Here is a 12,187-nt window from a genome sequence, read left to right on the forward strand (position 1 = left end):
AAAATGACTAAATCAGTTTGGTCAGAAAATGGATCTTTTATGGTCCTTTTATTATTTTGTTGAGGTTTGACATGTTTTGGTAGGTTCTAGGTAGAGGAGTGGGAAGAAAGAGATTATTTTCTACTTCAAAACAGTGGATGGTGTGAATTCTAGTCCTGGCTTTGCCTGTAACTAGTGTGATATTAGAAAAGTTGGCTAACCTCCCTGTGCCTCAGTTGCCCAAGATGCCAAATATCTGCCCACCTTCCTAGCTTAGTTCTTGTGAGAGTGTGATGGGTGGTTCACGCCTGTAATCCCAATGCTTTGGGAGGTCGAGGTGACTGTATCACCTGAGGTCAGGAGTTTGAGACCAGCCTGGCCAACACGGTGGAACCTGTACCTACTGAAAATAGAAAAATTAGCCAGGTGTGGTGGTGGGCGCCTGTAATCCTAGTTAGGAAGCTGAGACAGGAGACTCACTTAAACCCAGGAGGAGGAGGTTATAAGCAGAGATCATACCATTGTACTCCAGCCTGGGCAACAAGAGTGAAACCCACCTCGATATTAAAAAAAAAAAAAAAAAAGGAAAATATTTCTGTGTCTTGCAAATGTTAAAGCCACAGTGATTGCTTAAAACTGTATGGCATTTAATATAAAATAGATACCCTTAATAGCCCATGTGTAAAATTAAACTTAAAAGGGTCACATTGTGACATTATCTTTACAATTAAAAAGCTTTCTGTAACAAGGATTGAACCTAGGCAGGACTTTATACCAGATTACTTGTGTTCATACTGAATGAGTTACAGATTTAGTCTCTTTGTTCCTTGGTTTCAGAGGAGTCAAGCATCTGAACTTAATGGTAGTTGTAGGTTCTCATTTGCTATGACATTTCAGTCATTAGTCTGATTGGAGCATTCTTTATCAACGCTGTGCTTCAAGAGGAGGCGGAAACCACCATCCTGTTGGCTTGGCGGACGTCTGCCTGCTCAGATACTGCGTCTCTCCTGGAGTCCCCCAGGGGCCTGGAGAAAGGACAAGGGGGCGGCCAGCTGGGCCCCCTGGGCTGGGGACCAGCAGCCCTCGCTCGGCTCGTTTCCCACTCATTGTGCAGCCTGGGCCCTATCACTCGAGAGGCCTGGCAAGGAAGTGAGGAGGAAGCTGGTGCCACTACTGGTTCAGAATGTTCCAGTGTGGTTGGAAAGTCTGAGAGGCAGCCTGGGTGAGAAGAACAAGACCTTATTGACAGGGTTCAGTCCTGGTCAGGTCTGTTTCACATCAGCTCTCTAAATAATCACAGCTCTTCCCACCTCAGGGATCTCTAGCATGTTTATCTCTGCCTTTTTTTCTTTTCTTTTTTTGATTTAATGCAGCTATGGTAGAACACAAAGCATTCGAACTTCTTATTCCAAGAGAATAAAATGTAGAAGTGTAGTGTTACCTGCTTCAAAAACACTAACAGCACAACAACATCCAAACTTCATACTTGACAGGGCTTTCTAACCTACTGTCAAATTATTATTATTATTGCAAATATTTTTATATTAAGCTGTTTTCTCATTGATTGATTTATAGAGATATTGATAGCCCAACTTGGCTTGTCATGGCCTGAATTGGTCAGTGTTGTTATCTAACTTATAGTCAGTGTCATTCTCTGACATATATTTTAGATATGTAAAAACAACAAGAATTGTAAGAATGGGATTAACAAAAGAATATGCCAAACATTTTCTCTTCTTCTCCACATGAATCTTTAAACTAGAATATTTATCTTAAGAAGAAGAAAATCTGTTGGAGGTTTTAGGCCTGGTGTGGTGGCTCAGGCCTGAATCCCAGCCTTTGGGAGGCTGAGGCAGGCAGATCACATGAGGTCAGAAGTTCTAGATCAGCCTGGCCAACATGGTGAAACTCCATCTTTATTAAAAATACAAAAATTAGCCGGGTGTGATGGCATGCACCTGTAATCCCAGCTATTCAGGAGGCTGAGGCAGGAGAATCACTTGAACCCAGAGACAGAGGTTGCAGTTAGCTGAGATAATATCACTGCACTCCAGCCTGGGTGAAAGAGTGAGACCTCATCTTTAAAAAAAAAAAAAAAGAAAGAAAAAAAGAAGAAGATAAAAGTGCTCAAGGTTTTAATGAATCACAGAATGTGCCCCTTGTGTGCTTAGCCTTACTTTCATTCTGCCTGAATTTATGCATGGCTCTGCATTAATGGAGTAAACACTCGCTTGGCAGGCTTTTCATTTTCAGGACCCATAAGGTGTTTCCAATTCCAGCTCTTGGTCAAGTAATAAAAAAAACTTTTTTTTTTTTTCTCTCTCCTGGAATATCTGGTAAGAGCTTTTGAAGCTCAAAGGGATATTTTAAGCCTATTCAAATAGAAGAAACTGAAGAAAAACCAAACATCCCCAACCACTTTTGAGGACACACATTTCCAGTGGTTGGAGCTTCCCATTGTCTTTTAGTCTGAATGAGATGGATGGGGACCCTCTAGTTGGGTGAAAAGTGGAGGAGCAATTATGGGATTGACTGCAAAATGTCTAACCAATCTATTTTCTGAGAGAGGCTGGTGACTTCTTATAGCACCTCCAGAATGGTGATTGCTGAACCTTTGACCTATTAAATAGTTTGATTAGATGTCTCTCATACTTTCCCTCCTAAAGTGGCACATGAAATATTGTAGATTAAATGAAGACCCCTACCCAGAAAGTTTTAAAAGGCAAATTAAGAACCAGTTGAGAATGTCTGTATTTTGTCAGACACCTTCATTTTAAGGCAGCTATATGAATTAAGATTAATATAAAGGAAATACTTATTAATTTACAAAAAATGAATATCTTCTTTTTTAAAACGTTCATATGTGTATGTGCATAGTAATACAAATCTGACCCCCGTCCCTGCTCCCCGCCACCTTAAAACCCTTTCAAGCCTTCAGTGACTTTCGAGAACCTTCAGTGTTAGCAGCCAGCTCTGGCCATTGCCTGGAAGGGCCAGCCCTCCAAAGGTACTCACTTTCCTCGATATCCCCTGGCCTTCTTTATTCTACTATGGAGTCTTTTTCAGTAATGCCAACACTTCCTCTTGACAATAGCGCTTCCATCTCCCCAATCCCTCTAGCTCCCATCTCATCCTTTCCCCAGTGATTTGTTTTCTCTCCCTCTAGAGACAGAGTCTCCCTCTGCCACACAGGCTGGTGTGCAGTGGTGCCATCATGGCTTTCTGCAGCCTCAAACTCTCAGGTTCAAGTGATCTTCCCATCTCAGGCTCCCAAGTAGCTAGTTCCACAGGCCTGAGCCACCATGCCTGGCTAATTTTTAAAAACGTTTTGAACTGGGCATGGTGGCTCACACCTGTAATCCAATACTTTGGGATGCCAAGGTGGGAGGATCACTTGTGTCCAGGAGTTCAACCCCAGCCTGGGCAAGATAGTGAGACCCCATCACCACCAATTTTTTTTTTTTTTTTGTAGTGGTAGGGTCTCACTGTGTTGCTCAGGTGGGTCTCCAACTCCTGGATGCAAGTGATCCTCCTGCCTTGGCCTCCCAAAGCCCTGGGATTACAGGTGTGAACCCCTGTGCCTGGCCCCCAGTGACCTTTTTTAACAGCCCCCAGAATTGTAAGATTTCTGCTTTATGTTGCTATGACACCAAGGCATTCTGCCCACGTATTCTGCATATTTCACACAACTAGTAAGTAGCAAAACCTAAACCCAAATCCATCTGATTGTGGAACTTTGTACTCTTTGTTGCTGCATATCACTTACACTGAATTTGACTTTCAGCCTCTGTCTTCTGTGGAGCTCAAATGAATCCTGTTTGTGAAAATGCTTTGGGTATGTTGGAACACCATGTGGTGTTTATCAACATTATCGGTGTTATTTTTATTTTAGGTTGCCGTGATCCTTATGTAGCCTTTTCAATACTTTTCTCAAAACTCTTCATCTAGACCAACTTTCTATACCACTATGAGACTGACATTTTGCAATTTTTTTTCTTCCCAGGATGGTTCGTACCTGGCTGAGTTCCTGCTGGAGAAAGGCTATGAGGTGGGTGACTCAATGGGAAGCAGGCACAGGCTGGTGGGATTGCTTGCAGGCAGCGGCCACATGCTTCCTCTGCTGCCGTCCTCCTGAGTGTGTTTTCCACTGAAATGCAGATAACAAATCAGAATCCAGGGAAGAATGTGTCTTTGGGCTTGTGAGCCTGCCAGCCCATTGTGCTGTTTATCTGTTGGTGAGCACTGGTGGCTCCCCTGCATTCACAGTGTTCAGTCGCAGCGCACACTTCCCACATTCTCCGATAACGCAGCAGCCTTTTCAAGCTGAAGCTGTAACAGTATTCGGGTTAATTTATGATGTAATGTGTTTCATAAGAAAGTCCTACTCACAGTGAAGCCACCTAATTCAGAAATTACACAGAGCAATAAAAACCAAGCTGATCGTTGGTAAGCTTGAATGAAAAATTTACACCTGGAGGTTTTCCTTTCTAATAGGCAACCATATAATTTATGGAGCCAAAACTTTTAGGTTTGCTGCTTTTGTTGTTGAATTAACCATTTCTCCTTAAAAAAAAAAAAAAAAGAAACAAAGTGTTATATATTAATTTTGATGTGCTAAGTATGTACACCTTAATTTTTTAAAGAACATTTTTGAGATATATATACATGTATATAAATTTGTGCTATACAGAGAACAGAAACCTTCACAGTGCTCATTTGCTCTGATCTGCTTTATGAATGTTCACATTAATAATTTAAGATTGTCTTTTTATTCTAATTGTTGGTACATTGTTTTAAAAATGTTCAGTTGGGGCAAATGGAAACATAACAGGAAAGAATTTGACATCTAAATGCCAACAGTATTTGAAGAAAAAAAGTCAATTTTCTTTTAACTCAGAATCTGAGAACCTTGACTTTTAGATTTGAAGTAACAATAGATGTGTTTAGCACCCTTATCTAATAGCTAATGCTACATTTTGTGATTATATCAAAATAAAACAAATGGAATTATGAAAGTACCTATGTGTACATATGTCCATATGCATAGATTGCTATAATAATCAAGAAAGAAATGCATATTCTACAGAGCAGAGAGTTTTAGAGTAGGTTATGTTTAATACAAAATGTTGGTTTTAGAGAAAGACCTATATTTATTCAGGCTAGATTAACTTAAGGCCTTAATATATATTAAAAGGAATAGCCTGGCGGAGAGATGCCCATACTGTGTTTCAAAAGTTTGGGATTAGCTGAGATGTTTACTGGCTAGAGAGGAACTAGTGATGTGGTTGTGTATTAAGTGAACCTAGAGAAGGAGCTGGCTGAGCAGAAATCACTGCAGTTGTGAAGACTGAGGTGGCACGTCAGGAGTGATGCTCAAAACCACCTGGGTGTTGAGATCTACTCTTGAGGGACAAGGTGGGCTGAGACTGGAGGTTAGGGTGCTGTTAACAGGCAGCATCTGTGACTAGTCTAGAGGAGGAGTGAGCACGGCTGTGCGCTGCAGTGATGGTGGACCCAGTGACAGGGCGAGTTTGGATGTGTAGATGGTAACTATCGTCAAGCACATAGTACTGTTAGTGTTACTGTAAAAAGCAGAGAAGCAGATCTCTGTTTAGGTGTCTCTCCTTAAGGAAGTAGCAGACTTCAGAAGACAGGAAGGATGAGAGATTTGCAAGTAGATGTAACAAGAACCTAGGACTGCCTGATAAGCTGCAAATGTTTTTGTGGTATTTGAAATTATAAGAGCAGGTTGTATTCTGATACAAAAAGACAAAAGAAGCCCAACTTGGCAAATCACAGTTAATGGGAGGAGTTTATCACTGAAACAATGGTTGAGAGAGAAAACAGGTTTAGGAGAGAGATCCATAAACTGATAGAAGGAAACACAGTTGACAGTATAGCAGGAAAGTACTAGCCACAAAGCATAATCAGAAATTAGTTCTCTTCCTAGTCCAGGGAAAATGTGAACTCCCTGTGTGTAGTGGGAGTGTAAATGTGTTTTTCTGTACTATATTCAATTTTAATAGGCTGCTGTCCTCAATTTTAAGAGATTGATATAATTGGAGAATAAGCCATCAGGAGGAACCTGATAGTGGTGCGGGCTTTATGTTTTTATGCTTAGGTCAAAGTAAGTAAATGTTAGAATAATGTTTAAAATTGGCTGCATTGGAAAAGTTCCCTAATTTTCAGCACCAGTCCCTGATTACTGAAGGCCAGGAGTGAAAGAATAGGGCTAATAGATTGCATGAAGTAGGATAAGAGAGGGACATACTTCATTACATGTGAACCCGGGGCGGGGGCAGTGGTGGTGGTCAACATCAGCAATTTTGGATGCCTACAGACTTCAGGCTGTCAATCTTCAGTGTGCATCAGAATCACTCAGAGGCCCAGTTAAGACACAGAGGGCTGGTTCAGGGCTCTGGGAATTGTTCTTTCTAACATGACCCCAGTCAGTGTGACATTATTTGCCTGGGTACTACAGATAGAGAAACCACCACAACTAAAGGTTAAGATGAGATCAGGTGATTGATTGAATCATATGATGAAGGTGAACAAGGTACCCTAAGATTTCAAATGTGTGAGGCCTTGCTTCTCTGGGTTACCGTATTATTTTGAATAGATTCAAAATAATGGTATACCTTAGTTGTATGAGGTATACCACTAAGGTCAGGAACAACTGGGAACAACCTACTTGGGGATAGCAGAGGACAAACCAGGAACAGATAAACATGGTGAAGAAGAGGCTTGATGCTGAGGCTGAGTTGTTTCTAGAAAAGAAAGGCACACTGGTTAGTTAGCAGTGGTAAGGCCAACTGTGCCTTTTGAAACTGGGAAGCATGGGCAATTTGGAGAGGCCACAGTCACCTGGAGGGGAGTGCTCAGGAGAGCAGGGCCAGGTCGGTGGGGTAGTGTTGATGGGTGGTGTAGGCAAAAACAAACCCTGTGTTTGGAATTCATGTAGCACAGTTAGACGTACTCCTTTACTTTTTCTCAAGGCAGAAAAGCATATTGAAAGTACAAGTAAGCTAACTTTAAAGCAAAAATAGGTATTTGCGAATGGCTTAAAAAGCAATAGCGTATGCTAACAGATTAATAGTTATGGTTAATCACTTTGTGTCACTTCACACACATTTAGATTCCTGAAGCCATGGGGCCTCGCCGTCAAAGGTGGTCTTTGAAATCCACACATCTGATCATGCTCTGAATGAACCATTTGAAGTGAAAAAGTGAAAAGTGTCTTCTCATTGAGAAGAGACTCAATTAAAAAATTTAAAGTGACAATTTTTAATGTTTGTTTCTTGAATGTTGCTCAGGATTAAATGTTAAGGAGAGCATAAGGAGAATGGATATAACACTCATTCATTCTTTATTATCTATAGATGTCATCTTACAATTAGGAAACCCAAGGATTGTTGGATTTTATGGACAGTCACCCTTTGATTACTCTATACACTTAACTCTACACATGACTGAAGTGCAGAGGATCATTCTCCTTTATCCCTGTTGACTAGTACAGAGCCGGGGCGTGGACAAGACGGTTAGCTGACTGTGGCAAGGGAGCCTCAGGCTGGGCACTGGACACCTGTGTCTCGCTCTTCCTTTGCCACTTGCATGCTCTGTGGCCTTGGGCAAGTTACTCAACCCCTCTGAGACTTAGTTGCCTTTTCTGTTAATGGGGATGATAAGCACATCTATCTCCTGAGGTATTTGGGAAGATTAAGATAAGACAGTACACGGAATATACTTAGCCCAGTAGAGCTCTGTGGGACTCATGGGCTTATTGATACAGAGGTATCAGAGTGATATGGGGTCTAATGTGGACAAACCAGTGGACACAGATCTTGAATTGGCTCTTTAGTTGGATTTATTAATGAGCATCCCTGAGTAGCAGGCATATTCTGTTACCTAGGATGCTAGAGCTGTTTGCATTTCTTCCTGTCATAAGGGAAAACGGAGGACTGATAGAAACAAAGTTTTTATGAAAGCATATTGCAGTTCCAAGTGCCTTTCCAGCACCACCGTTAGCAGATAAGGCAACAACACACTTTTGTACCCATTTTCCACTGAGTACAGAGGAAAACCAGAGAAGTAAAGACGAAGTTGAACCCTTTAAAAGCTAAAATCTGAGGCTTTATGAAAAATCTATATTAAATAACTTGGTAACAGCTACAACACAATATATCAGAATTTAAAATAAAGAATAGGTAAATTGTGACGTGAAGTATCAGCATAAGGAAGAAATGGATTTAAGAACAGTCCAATTGTTATCTTTGGGAGATTTTTTGTTAGAACATGGAGTTGCTACACTTTCTCTCTTGATCTACGAGAATCCTTGAACTATTTTTCTTCTGGGTTGCTATCCCAGAAGCCTATATGCTTTGATTAGAAAAAAGGTGAAACTTCTATGGATTTCACTTTGAAACTATACTGAGTATTAGCAGGGTTGACCAAGTCTATGTCCTTTAACATTGCGACTTACTAGCTGTGTTATCTCAGGCAACGTCCTCGTTCATGGAATGGAAACAGTAATATTATAGTAAGGTTGTTGTGATGATTAAGTGATTTAATACGTATAGAGAACAGAGTCTGGTACATGACCATTGCTGTATAAGTGTTAGCTCTTGATATTACCTAGATAATTTGTACTTTTCAAAAGGTGAGTGACATTAACCATCCCTGTGAGCCATCCTGGCCACCAATAAATCTGGACACTAAAAATTTGAAATTCAGTGATAACAATTTTCCATTTTCTTGATCATAATTAATAATAAAACACTTCTCAGTTATATTACCTGATCTCACTGTGGATTTTGAAGGTAAACCAACTTTATTTTAAATGGAAAGAAATTGAAATTTTCCTTTTCATCACCTTGTTAAATGGGACATGAAATTTGTCAAACTTTCATTTAAGACCTCAGTTTTTCCGAATTATATTTTCTTTTTGAACTACTATAATTTTGTAATGATTTTGATTAAGTTTATATAAAGTCAGATTTAGCTCTTTTATCTTTTCAGTTTGGTTCCTAACACCTCATCTCTTTGTCTCCCCAAATCCTTATAAAAACAAACAAAAAAGCCATACCTACATCCCTTCTGTAAAGAGAAAGCCGCAAATCTCAAATTCTTAACTAGATTATGCAGTTTGCACACATTTTGGCTTGTCTTGACGTTTGTATTTCACCTGTCTCAGAAGCAGACAGACCCAGCTTTCATTAGTTCTTAGAATAATACCTGCTGTCATGGATTAAGCATTTGGCAGGTCTTTCTTTCCTTGTGTATACATACCAAATGTTGGAAGTTAGAGGAAATTAAAGCACTTGATTAAAAAAAAAAACAACCATGGCTTAATGCTTTTGATTTTCAGTGTGACAGTAAAGTCTTGCTTATGACTGGCTGTGACTTTGTATGGTTATCTGCATTTTACATGGAATGTGTCAAAATAGTTTAATATTTTTGTCAAAGCCTTTTATGTTTATTCCTAATAAATATATGTTAATAAATGGCATTTCTATATATTTATATTTTGGACTGTTGGAATATGTGACTTCCCCAGAATCCAGCAATCCAGAGAAGATAGCCTAAATAACACTATTGTTATTCTTTTCATTGTCAAAGCTAAATTACTGTTTTTAAAATATAGACATTCTTTTCTATTTAATAAAACAGAATTTACATCTGAGAAATCTTTTAGAAGTAACTTTGATAGTAAACACAAGTTTTTCTGTTTATAAGTATATATGTGAAATACATACTTTTTGTTAAAATTAAGTTTATAGAGCAGTTCAACTTTACAATTAAGTAACAACCTGAAAAATTGGAGATCATGAAGTAGAACAAATTCTAAGCTTAATATTAGTGTTTTCTCCACTTCTAAATTAAGAAGTGGATATGTATAGCCAAATCTCAATTTAATACTTCCTAGGGTTAAATGTTGGCCTCATAAAATGTCAACCAAGTTTACAAAGTTTTTTCCCTAAAATATTTTCGTGTTTACCAACTTTTCTTGGATTTCGTTATTTTGTAAAATAATGTTGATGAGTGCTTTTCTCCCAAAGCAGCTAACCAACAGAATTATTAATTGTGGGTATGTTGTATCCTCTGCAGAAGTCAATTTCTCATGCATGCCATTTAAAATGATATTTCTTTCTGTTTGAAAGAAACTCTTATATTTTTATAATTTACCTTTGTATTTTGAATATTATAGTCATACTAAGGATTAATTTTGGTTTGAAATAGACAGAAGCGATTGAGTTAAAATGTAGAAGTATATTCAGCTGCAAATGAACTTTTCAACATAAGAAGGAACACTTCTAAAATAAGTCAAGGATTAAAACTGCCACCAGTAGAACTGGAACTTGGGCAGCTTGGTGACATAAGCTGGTGTTAGCATTGGCAGCACAAAGGGAGCAATCTTGACATGAGAAGGAAGTGGGACCAGGTCTGGAACAATTTCTCTTATGTGTCAGACACAAATAGTCTTTTCTTCAATATCAGGCAAGTATGCATTACATTCCTGCTCTAGCAACTTCCCCTGTACCCCCCACCTATGGTTCAGTCACGATAAAAATTTTTTTTAAATCCTCTCTTCGTTTGAGTTTTCTTTAGGTCTTAAATTGAGTAGAATGTAAATGTTGTCTCTTACCCATGCTCTTTAACTTTCTGACTTTTCTACTTAGCTGCATAATAACATCTGCTGTCTGATTATATCTGTAACTCCAGAAATATAAGCAGTAGATGCAAAATGCAAGCTCTGAGGACACTGGGAAGATGTGATGGCCTTGTGCTCTGTGTTAAACAGACCACAAACACTGTTTTACCGATACGGCCTCACATGGTCTGTCTTCAGTTTCACATGGAAGAGATATTTTTGTCAGCAGTTCGGCTGTAAGTGTGTGTGTTTGGAAAAGGAGACATTTGAGTATCTACAATTAAGCATGAAGTCACATAATTACCTGATTATGTTTGTTGAGATTGGCAGTAAAATCACTGAGGAAAGACAGAGGTAGGATGTTGTTAGCTGGTGGGCAGTGGTTGGGGAGAAAGTAAGCAGTGGGACTATTTCTAATAATTTAAAGTAATGCTTACAAATAATTTTTTTTCAAAAAGCTAATCATTAACTAAAGAAGTTGTTTATTAGACCTCATTGCACATTTATCTTTCCACACTGTAAAAACTCAGGTCCATGGGATTGTACGGCGGTCCAGTTCATTTAATACGGGTCGAATTGAGCATCTGTACAAGAATCCCCAGGCTCACATTGAAGGAAGTAAGTCATTTTCTTTTTCTAGAATCTTTTTCTATAAGGTGTTTTCAGATGTTCCTATGTTTAGATAAGGTGTTTTCAAATGTCATTTTTGCAAAAGCCCAACAAGTCACAATTATTTACCCATGAATTACTACACTGAATGCGATTTGCATATTTTGAAAACTTTCGCTGCTCACTGCCCTAGGCCATAGTGTCATCATGGTTTGGCTGTTAGAAGGCTATGGAGTAGGTCACTTGGAGAGACCAAGGAAGGGCATGTCTTAGATCACCCCTCTGCAGGTGTCCCTATCCCCTCAAGTAAGAGCAGTTCCATACTGACAGTCCACAAACCTGCTTTTTATGTTTGGTTTAATTTAATCAATTAAAACAATCTTTGTACATTTAATTATTTTTTTAAATAATTTGTGAAGATAGGCCCAAAATAAATGGCAATCAAAACTGTTTTAAGTTACTGATTATTGTCAGATTTTGCAATTGTTTTGTTTTTGTTAATTTGTCTGCGTGTAGCTGTACAGTTTATATAGCTCAACCAGAATGTTTTCCCGTTTGAGCTTATGGCAACTCCTGAGGTGGATAAGGAGACCTAGAGATCATTTTATAGTTGAGGAAATGGAGACAGAGGGGTTATGAGTTTTCCAAGGTTGCACACTATGAAGAAGGCAGAGCTGGCACTAGGACACAGGGATTTTAACTCCAAGTTCAGCCTGCATCATGTGGCCAGTTTTTCCAGCCAGTAAGGACAATGCAGTTGTATTGTAAACCATATGTGGTTTTGTATTCACCCCTCAACCCCTGAATATTTAAAGGTTTGGGTTATTCGTATAGATAGTGATAGCGTCAGGAAGATGATGCAGTTTTTTTTTACAGAAAAGGCTTTAAGTCATTAAGCACATTGTCTTTGAAAATCATTATTTTTGTGCAAAGTTCAGAATGGTCCTGCCA

The 12,187-nt window shown here is 39.0% G+C and overlaps 1 protein-coding gene across 2 annotated transcripts in view; it reads left to right on the forward strand.

Moving 5' to 3' along the window:
- Positions 1–12,187, forward strand: part of GMDS (GDP-mannose 4,6-dehydratase) — a 636,169-nt gene that overhangs the window by 115,850 nt on the left and 508,132 nt on the right. For both annotated transcript variants that reach the window (XM_032250133.1, XM_032250134.1), the window contains exons 2-3: positions 3,983–4,027; positions 11,158–11,245. In XM_032250133.1, the coding sequence (XP_032106024.1) occupies positions 3,983–4,027; positions 11,158–11,245 (133 nt within the window). The remainder of the gene's footprint in view (positions 1–3,982; positions 4,028–11,157; positions 11,246–12,187) is intronic.

Source organism: Sapajus apella, unplaced genomic scaffold, assembly GCF_009761245.1.
Source record: "Sapajus apella isolate SASKATOON/1434 unplaced genomic scaffold, GSC_monkey_1.0 scaffold70, whole genome shotgun sequence".
Classification (NCBI taxonomy): domain Eukaryota; kingdom Metazoa; phylum Chordata; class Mammalia; order Primates; family Cebidae; genus Sapajus; species Sapajus apella.